The sequence below is a fragment of the Salarias fasciatus genome, chromosome 18, assembly GCF_902148845.1.
Source record: "Salarias fasciatus chromosome 18, fSalaFa1.1, whole genome shotgun sequence".
Classification (NCBI taxonomy): domain Eukaryota; kingdom Metazoa; phylum Chordata; class Actinopteri; order Blenniiformes; family Blenniidae; genus Salarias; species Salarias fasciatus.
Genome location: NC_043762.1, coordinates 27,744,587 through 27,769,422, shown reverse-complemented (window position 1 = coordinate 27,769,422; position 24,836 = coordinate 27,744,587). Strand labels below are relative to the sequence as shown.

General features: G+C 46.1%; 1 protein-coding gene across 1 annotated transcript; it reads left to right on the top strand.

Annotated features, from left to right (window-relative positions):
* The first annotated feature begins 1,302 nt into the window (after positions 1-1,302).
* On the top strand, positions 1,303-24,614 carry prkci (protein kinase C, iota). The gene is given in 19 exon segments (XM_030115244.1): positions 1,303-1,633; positions 10,619-10,740; positions 12,745-12,834; positions 14,787-14,837; positions 15,402-15,487; positions 15,750-15,887; positions 15,988-16,045; positions 16,477-16,532; positions 17,688-17,864; positions 18,613-18,710; positions 18,807-18,893; positions 18,990-19,125; positions 19,210-19,297; positions 21,597-21,722; positions 21,981-22,060; positions 22,316-22,405; positions 24,300-24,344; positions 24,346-24,416; positions 24,527-24,614. Coding segments are annotated over 19 exon segments (1,770 nt in total). The 5' UTR covers positions 1,303-1,550.
* Positions 24,615-24,836: the final 222 nt, after the last annotated feature.

Sequence of the window (24,836 nt, the reverse complement as noted above, 5' to 3'; positions counted from 1 at the left end):
GAACTACAGTGCATGAAAGCCCAAGCGCTTTACATTGAGTTATCACGTTCACTCATTCACACACACATTCACACACCAGTGCAGGCAGCTGCCATGCAAGGCCCTGATATCAGAGAGATGCTGGGACTGGATTGACCTCTGAAGCATTTCCAAAAGGTGACTGTATCTCCTCAAAATCCAGTCACAGCTGAAAAAGGCCACAATCAACAGCTGGCTGAAGAAAGAAAGAAAAAAAAAGACAACCAAAGAAACTCAAAATGCACTTTACTGAAGTACAAAGAGGTACAAGGAAATCATGCAAATTTAAACAATGTCTCCTTGTGTGAAATACAATGAAGTGTTACTCCCTCTATTTGTGGTCTTCATGCATCTTTCTACATATTCACCCCCATCGTGTGGATTTGATGCTGATGATAGCTGACACTCAGTAAGGTCAGCCTTCATTACTGCATCTTGACCTGATTCTCAGTTTTGGGTTAAAAATTGTCTGTCATCTTTCCACTTCAAAAAGTCATTTTATGGGCTTGATTGGGCCCTCTGGTGGACCTGTTTTCACCTTAGGCCTATGTCTGACTCCCCAGTTATTTGATGCAACTGTGAAGATGCAGTGAGGCATCGATTTGCTAGAAGTTACTTTCACATTTGGGTGAAAGAAGGCATATTTACCTCTCTATTGTGGTCATGAAATAGTAACAAAATTATATCAAATATTTTGAGAGGATGACGATGCAAATGCAGATATTTATTATTTTGATTCAAGCTAATTATCAATTCCAGCTTTCATTGTGATTGATTTATGAAAATCATTTTCAATGTTTAAAGTCACTGATGCGTTTATGCTCGTAGAAAAAAATGGAATTGTTCTGTTTTGTTTTGCTTTACATGAATTCTATTCATTTTTCATCTTTTTCATTTCTATTTAGAGCAGCAATACTCTAGCTTACCGGTTTCTAAAAGTACATTTAAAATGCACTCCCTTGTGTCTTTGTTACTGGTCAATGTTGATGTTATTTCCGAACCACTTCACTTGAATAACCGATTTGTCTTGAGGGTTTTTCCATTTTCCGAGCCTGGATGTTTGATTTTGAATGCAGCACTAACCTACATCAAAACCTACAGTTGGTACAGTCGGAGTACTGGCGAATTCTATATTCAACTTTTTGTTGGAACTTCCCTGTCTCATCAAACGTATTGAAATAAATGTTGTGGGATTAGACGTAATAATGCTTTGATGCAATCTTTGTTGAGTACGGTAACATATTTCATTACGATACGAAGTTGTGCGCCACCCTCAGCATTCCGACAGTGGACTCGTCCGTCGGTAGGCCTTTGCAGTAGGGAGTTGTTTGGCGGACCTGCAAGTTTTTCCTTACTTTACATGTTATTTTCGTTTGTCTGAGAAGAGTAAAAAACACTGTATTTGGAACTATTCGCCGCCTTATTTGTTGGGATTGTCGACGAACCACTACAGGGAAGTGTTCGGGGTGTACAAGTACAAAGAAAGAAAGAAGAAAGGCAGTAGAAGACTCGGACTGTCCGCGGCTGAGCTTATGATGCCGACGTTGCGGGACAGCACCATGTCCCACCCCGGGGAGAATTCCCACCAAGTCCGGGTCAAAGCCTATTATAAAGGGTAAGGAACCACATTGTCCTCCGGTACACCCCTGAGCCTCTTAACAAACTAACAGGCGCCGGCTTCAGACTTACGGATGCGGCTAGCAGTTGGCTAATGTTAGCCGAGTCAGCTAACGGGTTGGCTAATTTTGGGCAGCAGGTTTGTGTAAAGTTGACCAGGCTGACAGGTGAAACTGTCCACAGAGTCAGCCTCTCACTCCGTCCTCTGTCTTCAACCGACGGGGTCGGCTTGTCTGTAAAGATGAACAAAGGTTCAGCAGCGAAAAGTTCGTTTCAGCATAGTTTGGAAGCTTTCGAGCTTGCTAATGGTTGCTAGCTGAGTTGACTTAAGCCCCCTGTGATGGGGATTTGACATGTTGTTATTAATTGGCTTTCTTTTGTTTCCTATTGGTACTTAAAATGGAATTCTGATATAATATCGTGGTACTATTGATTGCAATAGGCTGCCTGAAATACAAAAGAGGTGTGAGATCTCTGTAAGGTAGAGGTGTGTATGTTTATCTGGTAGGACTGCATGTACAAGTGAACACTGTGAATGGCACTCAACAGTATTTTATTTAGTCTAATCTCTCTTTATATGTTGAGCTGATTCCTGTTCCTTTGTGGTTTCCTTGTTAAATGTTAAGACTGTTAGGAAACTCTGAAAGTGAGTGGCTAGTCTTTCAAAAAAGCCTGACATGCAAGATATTGTTTTTTTTTTTATCTTTATCAGCAATCCACAACAATCAGATACTTAAGATTTAATCACCAAGTACATCTAAAAGTAAATCAAAGCTGTAGGTTCATTTGATCGTTCGTACAATTGTTGGGCATCATTATAAAATGTTGACTGTTTGTTCAAGTTTGTTTCAATTGTCTAAAACTTCAAGATAACATTGTTAGTAAAATATAGATTTAACTGGTTTTATTTCCTCAGGCACCTACAACTACAGTTAATATACTGCTGATGGTCATGGCATGCTGAAATATCATTTTCAAGTTAACTTGAATAATCTTTGCACTTTCTTTTGTTTTGCAAAATCCTGTGGGAAACACTACTTTAGATGCATTTATGCTATATTGATCCCTCATGGGAAATTATGTTGTCACACAAGCAAAGTCAAACAAACCAGTGAGACACAGGCAGAAACCCTGTATCCTGTTTGAAACAAAGATTTGCCTAATAGTGCTGAAATGGACTAACCAGCTTTTCTAAATTATTGTCTCAACTGTAGAACGAATACTGAAGTACTAGATCAGCAGCATGCTGATGTTACCTTGTGTGCACGGAAGTGCAAATATGCCAAGATACTAAGTAAATATCCGCATTGTACGGTCCTGTGGCAGTAGGCAGGTAAGACTTTCTTCTGCACTCAGGAAGCTGAGAACAAGTAGTCCTGCACTACTTCCCTGTTGGACTGTATTGCACATATTCGCAGTGGAGAGATGTGATGAGTTCCTCATGGAGTTTAAACAAAAGTTTCACAATAATAAAGTATTTATAGGGAAGCCTATAGGAAGTCTTCTGTCTGCATAATGAGTGTCACACAAACTTGACTCGGAACTCTTTGAATTTTTATCACACTCACTGAGTGATGCTGATTATCCTCCTGCTCGAGGGCGGTTTTTTGCTTTGATTTTTTGGTTTTGGTGATGGAATTCATTGATCAACGCAACACCTCCTGCCCCGCTCCTCTCTGTATGACAGCGCTCTGTGATTGGAGGCCAGCCAGGACTTGAAAAACGTGTCACACAAGTCATCTCAGCCAGACCTGTTGTGTTTCTCTCTCTGTCTTTTGGGACACACCTCAGGAACCCTTTAGTGAGTGTTGATCGAGAGTTGTCATCTCACCGCATGAAGCATCTAAAGTATTCATGACTTCACTGCTGAGGAATCTCAGCTATGTTGTTGAAGAGAGAATGCAGTTTAATGGTCTCATCTCTTATGCCATTGATGCATCAAGGCAGAGGATCATCAAAGTTGTTTGTGTATCACTGCTGGAATTGGGAGTTTGAGATTAGAAAGTTAGCTGTGATATTAGATCAGGCACAGCTGTAACTACACTGTTTGCAATTACAAATTGGTAGCTTGTTTTTGAGTAAAAATTGTGGATGGTATTATTGAAATATCAGCCATGAATTGATTTTTGGTAATTTTATCCGTTAAGCTCAGAGATTCCAGTTTTGCTTTGATCTTAATATCACAACAGCTGTTTTCACTTCATACCAATACAATGGCTTTAATAGTAGGTGTAAAGGAATAAGATCAGCAGTTTTACATTGGCAAAGGACCACAGTTTGAATGTTTGTTTTCACGTCCCATTGTGTGGTTGCTTTGATGACCTTCCCGTGTTGCGATGTCTCAGCTTATCTGGTTTCAGTGCAGTGTAATCTCTCTGACTCCATTCTTTCTCCATGCCTGTCTGCTGTCAGCCAGTCCCACAGTGAGCTGGCTGGTGTCAGGCCGGAGCCGTCTCAGCCTGTCACTGGTTCATCCTCGCTTCGCCCTGAGACGGCTGCATGAGCACCGGCCGCATGAGCTATAACTGAGAGCGACGCTAGCAGAGCAGTAGAGCAACTGGACAGGAACTCAAAAGAATCTCACATTTTGTTCATTGTTTTATAGACTGGAGACACCTCACTTGCTTCACTTTTGTAAGCACTTCTTTCCCACGCTCAGCTCCATCAGTTTTTTAGTACACCATTAAGCCCTCGTTAAGGTCTTCTCACACATGTCCTGCCATTCTGCATAAAACTTCCGTTGCTTTAAACCAGTCCGTGATGCAAAAGTGGTTGTGGACCACTGCTCTATAACACCTCGAGGCTAAAATCTGGGACCACACCTAGGTGCAGCTGAACACAAATGGTTATCACGTGATGCACGGCGCAGAGCTGGATAGCCAAAGTCCAGATGATCGAACTGGGACTCTATTTCCAGACTGCTGATATATTAGTCACCATATTGCTAATGCTGCTTGTGGCGTAGTTGCTATTCATCTGTTTCCAGAGGGTCACAAACAGGACTCAGTGGACGACAGCTGACAACGGAGATTGGCGAGGTGATCGGCTGGGTTTGCTAATACACAATCAATGAAAAATTGCTAATATCAGCAATGATCAGGTTGTATTTCCCCCACTCTGTTGATTTCTTGTTTGTGTGGGTGTACGACAACAACACGCTGACACTTGCTTTTCCCTCTTGCATTGCCGTCTTCCCTCTGATTGGCGCAATCATTCGACTTTGAAATTTCTTTGCAAGTGTAATTCTAAAGGAAAGTTCACCTGTGGTTCAGATAAGAGCTCTGAAATCAAAGACCCAAGGACAGAGCAGTGTGTATCTCAGCTGGTCTTCTCAACAGAACAGAGCACACTCTTCTGTAGGTCAGCACAGCACCAATAAGCACGGTGCTTCTTAAAGATTCTTGTGCGAGGCATGTTGCTTGACAGGAAAGTGGGATTACACTGGCTTGGCTGAGCCATTCAGTCATTTTTTTTTTCTCTCTTTTTAAGGAAGTTAGTCCTCTTTTTTCAAAAACACGTAAGCATTCCTGCTCCACAGCCGAAGCTTCGTGTTAAAAATGGTGGGAGCGTCCCTTTTCCTGATGTCTACTTTCACTTTGAAAGCCTCTCATGCACTCAAGCACCAAGTCATGCAGTGATCCATCCATCCATTCTTCTATTCAGACACACATTTCCACACATGGTTGTCTGAACAGTTGGGATTTTCCGTACCTGTTTAAGAACGTATTTGTTGTTGTTCTTGCAGCAAATGTGTAATGCACCTGAAGTGTGTGTGTACATGTGTTTCTCTTGTTACAAGTTGACCTTGTCCCTGGACTCAGTGGCTGTGTGTGTGTGTGTAAAGACTGAGGGTCTGTGATGTGAAGCACTGCAGGGGGGCCGTGTTGCCCAGATACCACATCATCCAGCAGGGGGTGCATTAGCTTCACCCTGCTCTGACTGACACGGTGGGAGGATTCAGGTGATGCTGCAGATGATTGTCTCGTGTATGAAAAGCCGAGCTGCGGTTGCCGCTGCACTTGGTAATCATCTGGAGCCCTGCTGCACCCGATGCCCGAGTGTCTGAGGTGACCGTGTGCGGCAGCGGCTTATTGATCGCCGTGGTGGTGGAGGAGACTGACGAACGAGGGAAATGTGGACAAAGAGAACGCCGTGGTTAACCCCGAAGTCACATCTGGTGGAGCTTTGGCGAGACAATGGTGCGCCGCAGCACTCGGAGTCATTCATGGTCTTTCTAGACAATGCTTTTCTTTTCACATGGAGTGGCTCAGCAGTTCGCGTCATGGACAATATATCTCCTGTTCACATTGTGAGGAGAAGATTGACCCGGACAGGACGCTGCCCCACAACATGCCTTGTGGACGTTGTTGCTTTCAAAAAAAAAAAAAAAACTGTTGAACACAACGTATTTCAGTGTATTACTTCAAAAGTAATTAATTCCTGCCGTGTTTGTTTTTATTGCAGATCATGTCCTCATACTCGGCGTTCTGGCTGATTGCATGTTCACCTGATGTTGTGCCATGTGCTCGTGCACATGGGTTTTGTGAAGGTTTAGCGGGGCACCTCCCCCTGCCTGGCAGTGACAGAGATGGATGGGCCGAGGCGGTCTCCGTAGCCCGGAGAGGGAGCCCGACGCTTCCTCCTGCTTGAGCACTCACCAGTGACGAATGGCTTCATGCCGCACAGATGGGGCTGCACAGTCCTACTCAGGGCCGTTAAGATGCCCGGAGCATAGGCTACCACTCCCCTCCTCCTCCTCCTCCTCCTCCTCCTCCTCCTCCCTCTGCCTTAATTTAGCTGTACCGTAGGACGGCACAGAGCTGAGGAATGCCAGATTTGTGTGGAATGCCACTTCCTCCCTGTTTCTCACCAGTGATGAGCTCCCAGTTGCTCACTGCTCGATTGTTCGCCTGTAGTATCTCTTTCCTTGATCCACCACAGCCGGCTCGGTCAGTCTGGTTTCAGGACTCATTTACCTGACAGGAATTCCACAGCCACGATTCACTGCGTAACGCTCACTTATTGGTCATCAATAATAATATGTGTTTATATCTTCAGGAAAGGACTTTTTTGGTTTCCTCTTGGCCTGTTGTCACAGACGAGCCCACTCAGCTCTCATCAGCTTGTGAAGCCACAGTTTTGAAGTTTTTTTTTTTTTTTTTTCTATCAGCGCAGCCTTTAATACATTTTTATCTCTTTGTCTGTGCTGGTTTCCTGTCTCAGCATTCCCATTAGCCGAGCCTGCGTCTGCGTTACAGTTCCAGGTTATGTGAAGCACCTGAGATGCTGCTGAACATTAACTAACATTGGGTGTTTGCTGACGACCCGGGTCCAGTTACATGTGACGGAGTTCAGAGTCACCTGCTGGGAGTGATTACAGGAGCAATGTGGGGAGCTGAAGAAGTGCTTTTAGAGCTGCTCATCCTGGTTCTGGAGTAGAGATCAGACTGGAGGACTGCAGGGTTTTTGAACAATGATTAACACCAGGAGGATGAGGGTGAGAAAATAAAGCGTAGGAGGAGGAGGAGGAGGCGGCGGTGTCAGTAATGTCAGTGTATTCTTGCTCACAAAGCTTTATTCATTCTTGATGTGTGATATGTCGGTGTAGACGGCGACATGCCTGCTGTGAGGAGGCTGCTCTGTGTCGGACCCCTTCAGATGCTCCACATGAATAAGAAACAAGATGATCAGCTAATGAATTATTCTCTACTATATGCTTATAGTGTTTATAGCTCCCAGCAGAGATTGACCCGACTCCGACCTGCCCAAGCAAGAGTTTTACGGTGTATTGCAAGTTCATCACGAGGCTCAGTTCAAGTGAGAACGCGTAATTTCACGCACCACTGTCATGTTTACAGACACAAAAAATATAATGAAAGTTTTCGCTTTTCACTTGAAAGCAAAACGGGGCCTGCCTGACTGAAACGTAAAAAGTGATGCTCCCATGCACTTTGAATTAACGCTCTGCATGATAACATATTTGGCTAAACAGATGGAGCCCCACTACATGAGGTTGTGTTGACAACGAATCATGTTTCATCTCACTGTTTCAACATTGCATCGAACAACAGCATCTTTTCCTGTGGGAACTGCAGAAATGCATGTGAGCGAAGCAGAAACATAAGAAAGATTGTGGACCAGTTGCGTCTTATTCAAACTGTGTGTGCAAATAAAAAAAAACAAAAAAAACCCAAGCACTATAATTTGAAAGTACAAATCACATTAATTGGAATACGTGCAGCGAGTTGTGAGAAGTCTGCAGCCTCATTAGTTGTCAGTGTTATCCATTCACAAATGGACTTGACACTCACCCGTCATGCCCCCGCTCATCATTAGATGGAAGTACAGCCCTTTCAGACTGCCGTCTGCAAGATCTGCTTCTGGTTAAAGGTTTTGAGAGGAGCATGCTGATCCTGAATGCTCTATGCCGAGGAGCGAAATGCTGACCTCCAAGACCGCCACACAGCACAAAGTGCATTTTGAAATATCTTTTAGTGTATCTTAGCATATGCAGTATATATTAAGGGACAATGTTTAAAACACTTGACAATAAATTAAAATGTTCATTGAGCTGACAGAGGAATCTGCAGATGACATGTTTCACTAATACTGTTCAGCCTTGTTCCAAACCATGTGTTGTCCTCAGACCGGTGCAGTTGATGTGTTGGAACGCCTTCATTGTTTTCCTCCGTGACGTTCTCATCCTGCTGTAAGGCTCTCAGGCTGATGAAAAGCTGCGGTCCATCTGTGACCGTGGCAGTAAAAGGAGTGAGAGCTCTTTGTCCTTGTGGGTGACTCCCTGCCTGTTGGAGCAGCTTTTACACATTTTTTTACTCCCATCTGTTTGCGATGCTCCTTGTCCGTCCCACCTCTCCCCCCCCACCCCCCCACCCCGCCATTAATCGTTTGTTTCCATGTTGAGACTTCTTGTCGTCCGAAGATCTGTGAAATGCTTCAGTATGGAGATACTGAAGGAAGCAGTAATTAATAATGAAATTATGCCAAATTAATGCAGATATAGAAAATGTGTTGTGAAAAAGTTATGAAGAAGTATACGGTTACTACTATGAGTATATTTTAATATTAGTCTAATTCTAATTGTTATGTACATCTAGTCCTCTTCTCAGTTGATGAAAGTAACTTCAAGTCACCTTTTAGATATATTAATTTAACAGTAATGTACTTAAACCACTTTTTTATGACTGATTTTTGTGTTGCATTGTTTTTGCAGTTTAAAGTGTTGTAGTACGTACCATATGTTAAAAAGAAATGAGGATGAAATGGCTGGGTTTGAAGAAAACTACATTTCTTTGTTATTATTTTTGATTCTTTTATGCACTTCATGTGTTTGTAAAAAGATCAACGTTAGAAAGATTAGGCTCAGATGTGATGTGAATTTTTTTGGGGAAATATGGATCCTGACGTAGTTTGGACGAGACATCCTCATTAAACTTTTGCACATGGTCTGCTGTTAAAGTCAACTTAAAAAAAACAAAACAAAAAACAGTTTAAATCGAATCAATCACTTGAATCTGATTTGATTGAGAACGGACCCCAGGAACAATAGTCTTTAATTTTTTAAGACTAGTGGGGATCCTGAAGTAAATAAATCCTTCAATTTTGGGTAAAAAAAAAAAACAAAAAACAAAAACATGGCGAAGAGAAGAAAACCTGCTCGTCTTTGCTGGATGGAGAGCCTCCAACATGCCAGTTCATCCAGCATCTCCTGTGATTCATTCTGCATTACTTCGTGGTTCACATCCTCTCTGTTTTACAGTCTTTCTGACCCTCTTCCCCCCGCCCCCTTTCTCACACCCACAATCGTGATGCACAGATGAGTGCATTCACAAAAGTGACAAAGTGTGAGACGGTGACTAACAGGAGGGGGGGGGGGGGCATCAGAGTGAGGAGCAAGAATGTTTTCACTAAATGTTGTGATGACTGCCTTAATTAGGAATTCATTTCATTGGTCGGTTATCAAATGAGTGCAGATTTCCCAAAAGGCGTAAACTGATTTTTTTATTTTTTTTTTGTTCATCAAGTTGACTTGTGTGAGAATTTAAAGCCACAATTATTAAAAAAGGAAAAACACACGATTTCTCTTTATGGCTTCTGGATGAAAAGGACTGTTTGAATGTTTACAGTGAAATGACTTCAGTGGTTTGGTTAGAATTTAAATGATGGTGGGAAAATGAATCGCAGTAGAAATATTGGCTATCTTAAATAGTGTAAAATAACGAAGTGTGTAAATGATATTCACACAGATACCCGCAGGTCCTGGCCCAAGTTTCTCAAGTGTTGCTGCTTTTCCTGTGGGGGGGGGGATACGTGTCAATATTATTGAGTTGTGGACAAATGGCTTGACAAAACTATTTGTCTTAAAGATGCTGTGTAAGACTTTTTGCTACAATCTGATTATATAGATTTTGGATTTCATTCAAAGAAACAACACAATAGATGAGATTAAAATGAATCGCCACCTCGAGCAGCTTTCACAATATCTAACCAGCATGTTAAATCTTTCAAAGGATGTCTCAGTGGAACATACTGCTGTGATCCATCTTTTTCCTGAGATTGTCTGACATAAAAAATAGTTTTCAGTCAGTGTCAGTTCTTTATTCAATATATTGTATTGTCAAACTTAGAGTGAGACACTTAATTACCGGTATTACAGTCAGTGTAACTCACAGTAATTGGTGCCTGCATACTGCTGATAATGATAGGTAGAGGGTTCAGCAGGCAATCCACTAATCCTTTAATAAAAATCTAGTGGATCCAGCTGGTGATCCTCAAGCTGTGAATCAGGTGAATCAAACTTTGTAAGCATCACAAACCTGTGCCAAACAAGCAAATAAACAATAAATCCAGTTTGATGGTGAGAAGAACTGAGACATGCATCTTTATTTCTTCAGATGCTCCTGAATTTATTGAAACTTCTGCACCAGGAGAAATTCAAACCCATCATTCGCTCTGTTTTGTGCAGGGACATTATGATCACACACTTTGAACCGTCCATCTCCTACGAAGGGCTGTACGGAGAGGTCAGAGACATGTGCTCCATGGACAACGACCAGCTCTTCACCATGAAATGGATCGACGAGGAAGGTATGCCTTTTTTTTTTTTTGTTTGTTTGCAAGCTTCACCTCATTTGGAGGCCAAAAGCTCAATCTCCCAGCATTCTGAGCTAACTAAAGCACTTGTCACTTGACTGTGATGTTCAGTCTTATCTCATCTGTCCAAAACGAGCGCACCACTCCCCCACCGCTCAATCATTTGTCAGCCGGTCAGCTGTGACGGCACTGTAGAAAAGATGGAGCTTGTTGAGATGGTGATTGTTGTGCTGGCGATAAGGTCAGCCTGCCCACACTCATTACGCTCAGATCAGCTCCCGGCGGAGCGGCCACCAGCAGTCAGCAGTTATTAGTTTGTATGAGAACGAAAAGCCGCTTGATGCCGTTTCCAAGCAGTCCGACCGCAAGACTCTGGAACGATCAGACTGGACTACCCGGAGCTGATAAAATAAATAAATATGTTTAGCTTTTGATCAGTGGTGCGAGGACACCTTATTCAAAGCTTCCCCAATGAGAACAAACTGTTGAAGATGAACCAGACTTTACCGTGTGTTTACATGGGCCTTTTTATTCCTCTATAAATCCGAATAAAGCCTAATTCTGCTCTGAAATGTCCATGTAAAGGCCTGAAAACTTGATTCGAGATGAGAAAAACACTGTTTTCTTCCTGGAGACGTCACTACGTCACGGCCGCCCCGTCCAATCAGAACGCTTCACAGACCCCGGCGGGAGAGAGGATTTAATCCTTTATTTTTCCCACGTAAACACGACGCTCATGAATATAATTCCAAATTACTTAATAGAGAATAAACCAATTCGGAATTAAAAACACCCTGTAACCACCCTGACTGTACCGCCACCTCTCGGTGTCTTAAACCATTTAAAGCGCGCTGCGCTCGTCAGACTTTCTCTTCTCCTGCTTTTTCTACTAATAGCAGTTCGTCATTGTGATCAGACCTGCGCCAAGAATAAAAGCGATGCCCCTGTGTGTCAGCTCTGACACACACACACACACACACACACACACACACACACACACACACACACACACCAGCGCCCGACTCCCTCTGTTAATGATGAGGAAATAATTAGATGTGTGTCTGAGGTGCACTTTGATCATGGACGGCCGGACAAAGGGACATGTACAATTAAAAATAAGTGGTCTGAAATGGCAACATTGACTCCAGCAGTCTGCCGTGCTCCCGCTCACACCCACACATTTTATTCCGTGTTTACTCAAAAGTTCATGTATTGGATTTGTTATCACACCTATAATTATACTGGAGCTGTTTGGAAATGTCAAGCCGGCGTACTGTATAACTTCACCCTTTGCTCTTTTGGCCTTCTGCGCTGGGAAATGGAAGTGCAGTGATTATATTAATGGCGTCTATACTGTTAGTTTGCCTCATTGTTCTGTGCATTTTAAAGTAAGTCCTTTGGTAAATGCCAAGTGAAACGGAGCGTTGGTTTATCTGCTCATCCGCTCACGACATGTCGAACATGAAGTGATTATCATATCGAGGCTTCGCTTCCTCACCTCTGACCTGTCGGAGCCATCCGATACTGTGTTTGCTTGAAGAACAACGTGAAATCCGAGTAAAGATTATCAGTCAGCTTGTTAAATAGTTTTCTTACCTGGATCATGAGTCCACTACTGTCCGCAGTTTGCTGCGATTAGTCAGACAAGCTGCAGACAAAAATCTATGAATACAGCCACCGAGGAATTTTATGCATTGAGTAATGCAACAATAATCAAGTGATGAAACTGTATTCATGTAGCACTTTTCATGCAAGGAAGTTTTAAACAGTTTCAGAATGTTTAACTGCACTCTTATGTCCACTCAGTGTTGATGGTTGAAAAGAAAACGTGGTCTTCAGGCTCCTGTGTCTTCGCTCTGTACTGTACCTAAAGGAGAACAATGGCAGTCGATGGCGTGGAAGAGAAAGCCAGGTTTCAGTGCATGTAACGAGCCTTGAGCAGCAGGTATTAACGTGTTCCGCCGTCTCCCGCTCTCCCCGCTCTCTCCTGTGCACCAGGCGACCCCTGCACCGTCTCATCGCAGCTGGAATTGGAAGAAGCCCTGCGTCTCTACGAACTCAACAAAGACTCGGAGCTCATTATCCACGGTGAGCCCTGCCGCCGTCACCCGGGCCGCGCTCGTGCCACGCTACCTCCGCTCAGAGGACGCTCCTCTGGGCCGACGCACATCAGGTGTCGCTTCAGGCCCGTTTGCTGCTCGGTGATAGATGGAGATTGGCACCTTCAGCCGTTTCCTCTCCTTTCTTCTCGGGCTTTTCATCTCAAGTCTGGTTGGAAGCTTCACTTTATCATTTGTGACCACAGAGCTACGGGACACGTCTGCTCGAAGCGCACGCCAGTGGTTCACAAGCTGCTGCGTGTCACTTCTGATGAATATTTACGGGATGTTCAGTCGTTAATTTCATTTCTCCAGCAGAGTTTGGGATTAGCCAGACCCTCATAATCGAATGCGGTGGATATCAGTAGCTATGTGAAAAACAGAATCTGTCTATTTATTGTAGTTTTATTTCATGGTTAAAACTACTGACCTGCAAATTTCAGGTGATAAAGCCGCAGCAGCACTGCCATAAATCCAGTCTTTATGAAGGTAATAATGCTTAATTTTCCTTGAAATCAACACAGGTTTTAATTAGTGCGGGGCAACCAATAAAGTTTTCAGTGATTAATCGCACTGCTGTGCACACATTCAATAATCAATTTAAAAATAATGTCTTGTGCATTTTTATTGTAAAGAAACTGCAATGTTAACAAAGGTACCATCTGCTTTAACTACAAAAGAAGGCGATTGTCTAACCAGCAGTGCTCGCTTCGTGCATTAAGGCCTCGTTTACGCGACAAAGATTCAAGTGAAAATGCATCGTTTACTGTTGTTGTCTGTCTCCTGGAACACGAGCAGAAGAACTATTAGCTGATTCAGAACCTTGTCAAAATTTGTGTTTTTGAAAAATTCCGTCTTGGAAACCATTTTCAAATGTTTCATTTCAGTGTTGGAAGTGACCGTTAATGTCATCTCTTATAGTAACTAAACCAAACGAGCTCAGAATCTAGAACCATGATATAAAATACTCTATTAATTTAGGCTGAAGATGTTTTTTCAGTGCAAACGTCGTCCAGCAGATAAGGAAAAATAATTCTACTTCTGTATTAGTCACACAAAAAAATGCGCATTTAATTGAAATGTGCTGAAGTCTGAAAGGCTGTCGGGCTGCATCGTGTTGGCGGTGGTCCTCGGGGGCTCTGTGCGTTCTTCAGAGCTGTTTACTGAACACACGTGGCCGTACAGAACAACAAAGAGCCATCAAAACATATGGTTAATGCTTCACTGACCTGTGAAAACAGCATTGCTCCTCATGTTGACGGCTGTCTATGCGCCCCCCCCTCCCCCCCTCGCCGCCGCCAGCCATCTCACTTCCCCGTCTGAGCTGAGCCTACTTGACAAACTGTTGTGCAACTTCGTGCACGCGGGGGTCAGGGCTAACTGGGATGGTGTGTGTGCCGTTAAATGGGACATTTGATTGACAGGCCGTCGGTGTGTATGAGCGCCCGACCCGGGGCTGCAGGAGCAGGCGCCGCTCTTAATGTAAAGTTTTAATCAAATCAGAGGTGACGGGTCAAAAGTGCAGCGGATGACATTGTGACAGAGCAGGATGAATGGACGGGGGAGGGGGGTGTCGAGGATGTGATGGGGGGGGGGGCGGCCAGGTCTGCTCACTAACAAGCTCTGCAGCCCACGCCTCGCCTCGCCTCGCCTCGCCTCGCCTCGCCTCTGACTCACACCGCCGCTGGTGGAGCGCGATCCGTCTTCCTCCCGTCACTTTCTGTAAAACTGTGTCTTTTTCCCACCTCCCTGCGAGTCGCACACAAACACACCGCCGCTGCCGGGAGCGCCGTGCGAGCGGATCCCAGCCCGCTCGGGGCCGTGCGCTGCTCTCCCTCAACCGCTGCGGCGTTAATGTGTAATTCACTGAGATGCTCAAACAAGCTTTCATGTTTACGTTTGTCTGCCCAAAGATAATGATGTTTGTCTTCTGTCTTCCAGTGTTCCCATGTATACCAGAGAAACCTGGCATGCCGTGTCCAGGAGAAGACAGTGAGTTAAACCCTTCATCCACAGTGCTTTTCTGTCTCTCGTTCTCTCTCTTTGTCTCTTGCTTGCTCTCTCTCTCTCTTTTTGTCTCTCTCTCTCTCTCTCTCTCTGTCTCTCTGTCTCATGAGACACACTATTATTCAAGCTAGCGTTGTAATATCTCCTATAAAATGATAACAGAGCAATCACGGCAGCGTCTCAATTATTCCGTTACATAACGCAGCGGCGTCGAGAGTTCCACCGAGTATCATAAAAGCCATTAACATGTGAATTATAGCGGCGCGAGCAGCTTGTCTATCAGCGTGCACAGGAAGGGTTCAAACCCGGGGCTGGATGATCTCCGACCCAGAACAGACTGTGGAAAAACACCAGAGGAGCTCAGCCTCAAGTGTTTTCTCCCTGGACTCTTATTGACCTGCTGCTCAAGTTGGGTTAGAACATTGATTTGCCAACATTTAGATTTATGAAGAATATTTTTATGTCACAAAAGGCCTGAAATCCACACTGCTCACTGCTTCTGTTCAGAGTTAAAGCCCGAGCCGTTCTCGTTGCTTCCTCCCTCCACAGAGTCCATATATCGCCGCGGAGCCCGGCGCTGGAGGAAGCTTTACTACGCCAGCGGCCATGCCTTCCAGGCCAAACGCTTCAACAGGGTGAGACTGGAATCCAGAATCGTTCATGTAGAGCCCCTCAGTCAGGGCTTTGAAATGTTATTTACCGCCTGAATAATGTCAACGCAGCTCTATTTACATGCAGCGGCCTTACAACACGGCCGTTTAGCGTCGCCATGTTGAGGAAGTGCTGGCAGAATGTCCGTAGAGTTGAGCAGACTTGCAAATGTGGGAGGCGGCTGTTCTAAATCTGAACGTGTTCCTGGATGGTAACTCTGGTTTCTCCGTCCGGCCGGCCGATCAGCGAGCCCACTGTGCCATCTGTACAGACCGGATCTGGGGTCTGGGGAGACAAGGCTACAAATGCATCAACTGCAAGCTGCTGGTGCACAAGAAGTGCCACAAAATGGTCACCATGGAGTGCGGCAGGCCCATAATCCAGGTGAGCGCCGCAGTGAAGCACCAGCGACAGGGGATCATACACTTGAAGAATTGTTTCCCTTTGTCGATTTGAATTGCTGCTTACTGTTGTTGTTGTTTAGGAACCAATCATGCCCGGCCCACCCTCGGGTCAAGTAGAACCAGCTGACCAGCCAACAGGTAAGAAAGTGATTACAAACCATCCAGAAGTTCTGTCTTGGAGAAAACGCAAAGATTTATTAATGCTTGGAAGCTCTAAGAGTGAGACAGGCTTAGAGATTAAGATTACGCAGCAATGTTTGTTGTGTTGTGCTGTTTTTAAATGCATCAGTGCTGAACTGAAAGAACAAGACAGAGGTCAGACCTACATCGTGCCTTTCTCCGTCTTCACTACTTAAACAGAAGCTCTTCTTTTATTGTTTGATCCGAAGCGGGTCTCCTCCTCTGTAGCCAGGCAGAGCGGCGCCGCTCTGGCACTGCAGAGCTGTGAACAAAGCGCGTCTCTCACCTATTTCCTCCCCTTCTCCCCCGTCCTCCCCCTCTCCTTCTGTCTGTCTTTCACTCTGTCTGTCACTCTGCCCCCTCCGCCTCCCCTCGCTCTCTTCTCTCAGTCCCTCAACATAAAGAATCCCAGGAAAGCTTGACTTACGACGGTGAAGAGAAGGAGGTGAGAAGTTGGTGTTTTTTGTTTTTTTTTTTTTCCTCTAAGCACTCCTGCGTGATGACTGTCTGTCTGTCAACCTGCCGTAGTGACTGGACGGACATGCTGCAGTGTGTCTTTCTACAGACAAACACCACTTGTTCATAAAGGGGGAAGAATCAGATCAGCCAGAATTAGGAGCCGGTCTTCGTTGGCTTTCGGGCGATCCCTCCTCAACCCGCCGTGCAGCCGTGATAGAGGGCGAGCCTGCAGATGTAGTCAGCCCCGCCTCGCTGTGGGTATTGATTTCCTTTGGTGGAGCTAATAAAGTAACCTTTTATCACAGCTCTTAACACCAGAGGCTGATTATTGGCTCGGGATGCAGGTTGGGGTTTGGCTGCAGGGATTGTCGGCTGAGGCGGCGCGGAGAGAGAATAGATCGAGGTGGACACAGGCAGAGATAAAAGGGCAAGCCCAGTGATCTTATCTACAGCTCTGTGTGTGACTCTGGGGGATCGGGGGGGCTGTCATGGAACCAGGATCCTAGATGGATTGGTAGTCGAAATGGTTCACTTCAGAGTAGATTACAGGGGCGGCGAGAGATTGAGGAGGAGATTGATGGAGGTTCGCAGAGAGGTTGGGTGTGTAATCCAGTGCTTCTCAGTGTTGGAGGAGGAAAAGCTACAATTGGCTTCAGTACATCTAAAATGGTCTCATTGTTTTAATTAATCACCGTTAATACATTATTGGTTGTAACACCTTGACGAGCAGAGCTAGCAACTGTAGCCTTACAAAACTGCTGTTTTTCAGTGGAGAAAGGTTTTGTTTACTTATTTTAAATTTGAAATTTGGTCAAATGAAATCATGATTTTCAGCCGAAGGCAGGGGCTCTGAGGAAAAGTGACACAGAGTAAAGGTGGCTCATGAAAATGGTGGAAAAACAGCTTTATAGCAGGGGATAATCATTGTTCAGCAAAGCTGAAGTCAGCTTAAGTGCTAAAATTCCAGGTGGCCCTTTAGGAAAATGTCTTGTCCTGCAATAACAGTTTCTAAATCATATTTTATGGTTTTGATTTTTCTCAGATACACCTGCAATAATTCAATAACAAAAGACGTCTTGAAATGGTCGCGTCTTGGCTGTTCTGCATTGTGATCATCTTTCCTCGAACCGGCTCCTTGCAGGCGCGCAGCAGTCGGGACACGGGGAAGTCTCCCTCCAGCCTGGGCCTGGCCGACTTCGACCTGCTGAGGGTGATCGGCAGAGGGAGCTACGCCAAGGTGCTGCTGGTGCAGCTGAAGAAGACGGAGCGCATCTACGCCATGAAGGTCGTCAAGAAGGAGCTCGTCAACGACGACGAGGTGCGTCGGCTCGCCGTCGGCTGGTGGAAGAGCACAGGAAGTCTCTTTGTTTCGATGCGTCATGTGGTTTGAGGGTGAACGAGTAACATGAGGAAGATTTTCAGCCGATCCTGAAGGATCCTGGACGCTCGGTGTGAGCGGTACGGGCTCTTCTCTTCTGTTACAGCGACGTAGCACGATTCCCGTTGAGATGAGGAGAGGCTCAGTTAACAGAGAGCTCATCAGTCTCCTGTCATCGCCGTTTGTAATTAACATAATTAGTGCAGTTAATGGGAGCCGTTATTTATGGCGGTCTCACGCCAGCGAACATCCGTGGTGTGTATCTTGTCTGAGACACTCAGAGGGAAGTTGACAGACCTCTGTGAAGCCGTCCGTCTCTCTGAGAAGGTGCAGATGAACCGTGGTGTCGTCAGAGATCGATCCCGGCCAACACGTGTCGCGGCACAGCCAGTGGCAACAGCAGTAGTTAGCCGTGATTAGACGCACTTAGCGTGATTGACAAATTGACAGGCGGCTCTCGATCGATGGCCGAGTGTCGCGGCGCTCGCGTCCAGCCGTATCGCCGTCCGGAGCCCCCCCCCCCCCCCCCCTGCTCCTGGCTCAGCCCTTTTCCGCCTCGCGGGCCGCTGAACCCGGAGCGTCTCGAGCCCGTTCGATGGGAGCCCACTCAGCGTTTCTCAGTTCAAGGGTAGCGTGTCAGACTGAGCTGTGACTGACGGCCGGGCGGCTCGGTGTGTTTCTCCTCCAGGACATCGACTGGGTCCAAACAGAAAAGCACGTCTTCGAACAGGCCTCCAATCACCCCTTCCTGGTCGGCCTCCACTCCTGTTTCCAGACGGAAAGCAGGTGAAGGCAGAAAGCTTTGGAACTCTACTGACAGTTTGAGTTCTTAAAGGTTGGGAAAATAGAAAATCTTCTAACTTATTTGATATCTTTTCACAGACTTTTCTTCGTTATTGAATACGTAAACGGCGGCGATCTCATGTTCCACATGCAGAGACAAAGGAAACTCCCAGAAGAACACGCCAGGTAGAGAACAGTCCTCCTCTGGGTTTGGTTGATGTCAAACAGCTGATCTGGGGGAAAAAAAAAAAATCACCTGACGTGGCCTCGTCTCTGCTTCAGATTCTACTCAGCAGAAATCAGCATGGCGCTGAATTACCTCCACGAGCGGGGCATCATCTACAGAGACCTGAAGCTGGACAACGTGCTGCTGGACTCGGAGGGCCACATCAAGCTGACGGACTACGGCATGTGCAAGGTCAGCGTCCCGGGAGGCGGGGGATCTGCCGGACTGTCGGCTGAGACGGTATCAGAGCTGATCGTCGCTTTTTGCTTTTCGCAGGAGGGTTTGAGACCGGGCGACACGACGAGCACTTTCTGCGGTACCCCAAATTACATCGCACCAGAAATCCTGCGAGGCGAGGATTACGGTGAGAGTTCCAACACCTCAGCCGCTCGGCGAACCGCTGCCTCATGGCTGGCTGTGGGAATTAGTGCCGAGACTTTAATTACAGCTAATTATTTACACTGAACGCATTTGATCTTGCTTTGATTTTCACACTGAAACAATTCTCCGTCCATCGACAGTCGTCGGAATTAAAACCTTCATGTGGGAAGCAGCGAACGACAGTAGCAGCGAGCGGAAATTATGATGAATGGAAAGTTTCAGTTTGTGGATGGAAGCGTTGAAAACAAGTCGCAGAGTTTCCAGATCACCGAAGTCCTTATTATCACCTCAGTGCCGAATATGTAGCACCGATCTCCCAACAGAATGTTTGATCCCGACCTGTGCGTCACAAGAGCTGCTCCTCTTTTTCCAGCTGATTTTTGTGATGACTAGTAGAATTTATCAGCCCAGGACCTCTTTAATGTTTCATGTTTCTAGCGAGTGAATTTAGTCCTTTTGGCTGTTCTCATTTGAGATCAGAGTGGCGATGAAGTTATCAACTCGGTTCGTATCGTCTGCCCTTATTTTGACACACAAACTAAGAAAAATAACTAGGTTACATGCAAATAACTGTCTCTAATTTGGTGTTTGCTTTATTAGCTGCTGGAAATGAATGTGAAGGAGCGGCAGTAATGTGTGTTAAAGCTGTATTACTGCAGTGTTGCTGTGACACATGTTGTGTGGAGCGGTGAGATCTCTGACTCAGTAAGAGCAGCAGAAGGTGCTTCAGCCCGTTAGAGGACCGTGAAAATGGATTTATGGACTGATATAAATGAGAAGAAGCAGCAACAGAACAACCGGCATGCAGATTCACAGCAACTTAATCTAATAAATGCACTCTTACTGATTGCTTTATGCTTTGTTACTTACAGTGAGACATAATTTTTGTTGCTCAGACAATATCTGAGCCGGTTCAGATGTAGTCTTGATTACAAAACAGGCCCTTTTAACATCCTCTTAAAAGATTATATCTAATCTCATTAGGCCAAGCGCTGTGGATATGAATAGGATAAACTGACGTGGTGAAAGTTGACTGGAAAAAAAAAAAAAAAAAAACCTTCTCCTAAAGGTTAGGCAGACTTTGAAGCGAGCCTCCCCGTCATCGGAGCTGCTTGTATCTGCGCACAGCGCAGTGGAAATAGAAAGGGCTCCGTGGTTACATCAAGTGGTATCTTAGCGACAAGTTCCTGTTTGTTTTATTTTATTTGACCCCAAAAAAAAAAAAAAAAAAAAGAGAAGCCTGAGCTCTTTATATGAAAACCACAGAAAAGCACACACGTGAAAAAAAGTATGAACGGCAGCTTGATTCCACTCAGCTCTCGCAGCCGCTCGTGGTTTTCTCACTGGAAACAGTAGAAAAAAGCTGAAAGAATTCGTTGTTTCATTCAGTCAAGTTTTTCAGGCCCAGTTTGAACATTCTCAGAGTGAAATCGTAAATCTTTTGTTGCGTTTCCAGGTGTTTGTTTAAACAGCAGCGGCGCTCTGAGCCGCTGAAAATGCATCTTTTTCAGAACCGCTCCCCAGGTGGAACTTTTCAAAAATTCCCAGACTCCGTCTCCGTGGAAACGGGAGAAAACACAACTTTCTATAAACACTCCATCTGCAGTGCATCCGGAAAGTATTCAATCCCTTTCACTTTTTCCACATTTTGTTACACTACAGCCTTATTCCAAAACCGAATAAATGCTTTTCATGTCGGGCTGATAAATTCTGGGTCATTCTGGGGTATTGTGTGTCGATAGATGAGGGAAAGAAAGAATTGAATCCATTTTCGAATAAGGAGGCAACAACAAAATCTGGAACAAGTCAAGGGGAATGAATAGTGTCTGGGTGCTCTGTAGACAGCAGAGACTTTGAAAAGTACATCATTTTCAGTGTTTCTGTTGTTTCTGAGTATAGGAATGTTTCCAGAACTTTACTGTGAACAGGAACCTTTCAGGTGTTGCAGAAACACAATTTCCCAAAATTCCCTCCGGTTGTTCAGTGATGAGCACAGTGAGCAGAGCCCTGCGTCGGCTGGAGGCACTCTGCTAGTCGAGCTGTGGCGAAACAACGGAACTGTGTCCATTTTGTCTTTCTGTATGTTTTATGTATTTTCCATCCATCGTCTTGCACAGCTCTTTATTCTTGTGGGATACAGTAACTGATCCCAGCGAAGGGCGGAGTGCACGGGAGCAACACCCGGCGCTGCTGTATTCTGCTTTATTCTGCTCTATTCTCCGCTCTGTTCTCCGCTCTGCACGTCAGAAACGCGCAGTAACGTCACGTGCCGTGTGTTCCAGGCTTCAGCGTGGACTGGTGGGCGCTGGGCGTGCTGATGTTCGAGATGATGGCGGGCCGCTCGCCCTTCGACATCGTCGGCAGCTCCGACAACCCAGACCAGAACACAGAAGACTATCTTTTCCAAGGTAAAACAAACACACACACACACGCATGCAGCGTCTCCTTCCATGTGTAAGCATGCAACACCTTGATGCCGACACCTCCTCTCCCGGCTCACGCCATCTGCCACAGGGGAACGTGTGAACGCTCGTGCGTTTCATTAAAAACATGGCAGCTCGTTCCCTCCTGAAGCCAGGCATTGTCTCCAGGAGACGGTGGTGTTTGTGGTGGCCGGCGTTTAGCCGCAGCGGCGTCATTAAAGCGTCTCCTCTCTCCCCCCACAGTAATATTGGAGAAGCAGATCAGGATCCCCCGCTCGCTGTCGGTCAAAGCCGCCAGCGTCCTCAAGGGATTCCTCAACAAGGTGAGAGGCCTTCGTGAGCCGCTGCCCCGAGTTATTGTGCCTTCTGTCTCAAACCTTTTCATTCCTCCATTATAAATATTATTTTCTCCTAAACCGTCTCCCTCTTGTCTTCTCTGCCCTCCTTGCTCCTTCTCGCTCCCTCTCTCTCTCTTCTCGCCTTCTCCACCTCTCTCGCCACTTATTTGACTTGTTATCTGCTCCGTCTGCCGTCGTCCCCCGCCGTCTCTCGCCCTGCTCTCGCCCCCGGTCCCGCAGGATCCCAAGGAGCGCCTGGGCTGCCACCCGCAGACGGGCTTCGCCGACATCATGGGCCACCCGTTCTTCAGGAACGTCGACTGGGAACTGGTGAGTGATCCGATCCGCTCTCGGCAGGAGGGAGAGCGGCGGCGGCGGCGGCGGCGCTCGCAGACTGCCAAACAGGCCGCGGTGGATTCTCGTATTGATCGCCGACGGGAGGAAAAACAGGAAGCTGTTACCAGACAGCAGAAGGTCAAATCTGAGTGCGCAGGGTTGCCCCCTCCCTCCCTGGCCCCCTGCCTCCCAGGCGCAGACGTTCTGTCAGAGCTGAGGTTATTAGTTGTGAGATGACGCGCGCGTCCTTGTAGAAATCCAGCAGTTAGAACTAGGCCAGGCAGGAGACCGACAGCAGCAGACAGGATGACTAACACACGGACCGAGGCAGGAAGCCAGAGAAGGCATGAGGAGAGGACGCAGACTGCAGAGGTGAAATATGGAGCTCTGGATGATGATTAAAGTTCAGGAGGAAGATGCTGTGAGGCTTCAGCGTGGAGAGCTTAACGCTCGCTGCTCGCTGCTTGTTTACATCTTCACTGTCTGACTGGATTTTGTTCATATGGAGAGATCAGATTGTTCAGATTCTGATCAGGAATCTATGTTTGAGAGCATCGCCGCCTTCCGTTTGTGTCAGAATGGGCTCCATCAGATCAGAATCTTACCAGTTTCCGTGAAGCGTTTTCATTCCGAGGCTTTCATTCCAGTTGTTTCTGTCCATGTAAACAGCGAGTCGCTGCAGAATCTGCGTCCCTGCAGCTTGATTCACAGTCGGTTAAATGTTTGAGGAGCTGTTTTACATGCCAGTGTTCAGAAATCTGCAGAATTTTCAAATCAGACGATCCAGCAACAAGTGTGATTGTGAGTGTGTCGTTGCGTTACTGTCGCTGGCTGTATTGATTCATTGTCTCTCCAGAGGAAACCTGACAGCTGATCCATAACTGTCAGTCATCAAACTTTAAATAAGGTCAGGTTTTCATTTAATCCTTCCGTCTGAAGAAGAGGGACCGAAGCTGTGAAAATCCGTCCTCCTGTCGAGGATCGGCCCCGCCGCACCTTCAAAAGGCAGACAGATGCATGCTGGGCCGGATAGACAGACGGGCCGCTCGCCGGGGATCGCCCTGACCTCCTTTTCCCTGTTTGGTCTGGAGCAGGGGGCCCAGCAGTCGGTCAGAGCGTCTGGAGGGATCAGCTTACACCCCTCCCTCCTCCTCCTCCTCCTCCTCCTCAGTCTCTCCCGGCAGTACCGCCGGCCGCCTGCAGGGGGAGCTGATGCAGGCGAAGAGCACAGTGACAATGAAGAAGCTGCTGAGAGGCAGAGAGCTTCTAGTAAACGCTGGGGTGAATGTGTTCACAGCAGGCAGAGGTCATAAGGACAGCTCAGATTGAAGCCCTGAACAGTTTTCACCGTACTGCAGGTTCAGTGTCCGTCTAACGCCGCTGGAGAGATCAGACCAGTTTCATTCCTGAAAATAGGACTTTTCCTCCACGTACCACAGTTTGATGATCAACACGTCACACACAGTATGAAAATGTTTTAACGGCCCACGAAACGGTGTTGATGACAGTGTAAAGAGCAAATACTTCCCTGTTTTCATTTTGTGCTTCCTTAGTAATAAAAAGTAGACCGTTTTCAGTGATAATAATGAATACAGCATAATGTTTTCAGCTTTGCTAAATTCATCTTTGTTGATACTGTCTTATATCAGTGAGAAGTTGGAGTTCACTGGTCTCTCTTTTAATTTCCATCAAAAATCAAATATTTGGTACATCATTCTGCACTTCAGGGACTTGTTTTTGTTCTGTAATAATTCTGGAGCTGACCAGTTTAGTGGGATGTCTTTGTTTTGTCAGAGAAAACAATGGCCTCCAGTGAGGTGTGAGGTGTTTGTGGAAGCATGGCTGTGTTTCTGACGCCCCGTCTCTCTCGTTATCGTCGGTTCTCCAGCTGGAGCAGAAGCAGGTGGTCCCGCCTTTCAAGCCCAACATCTCAGGGAGAATTCGGACTCGATAACTTCGACGCCCAGTTCACCAACGAGCCCATCCAGCTCACACCCGACGACGAGTGAGTTCACGAGTCCCTCTGGAATCCCGCCGGCGCCAGGCCACAACTTTCTCTTTGATTGGGGAAAAAAAAAAAACCCTTTCTTTTGTTTGTTTTTTTTTTTTTTGCAGCGATGTGGTGAAGAAGATCGACCAGTCTGAGTTTGAAGGATTCGAGTACATCAACCCCCTGCTGATGTCTGCAGAGGAGTGTGTGTGAGGGATGTGCAGCCTCTGAACACACACTCTCCCCGTCTCTCTCTCTCTCTCTCTCTCTCTCTCTCTGTCTTCAAGCTGCATGGTTCCGAGACAACCTGACGACATCCACCTTCTGTTCGAGGGCCGCCACACATGCACAGCAGAACGCTTATTTGCCAAAACCAGTCTCACACTCTGCCATTTATAACCACTTGCCCTTAAGCCTTCCTTCTTTCTTAATTAT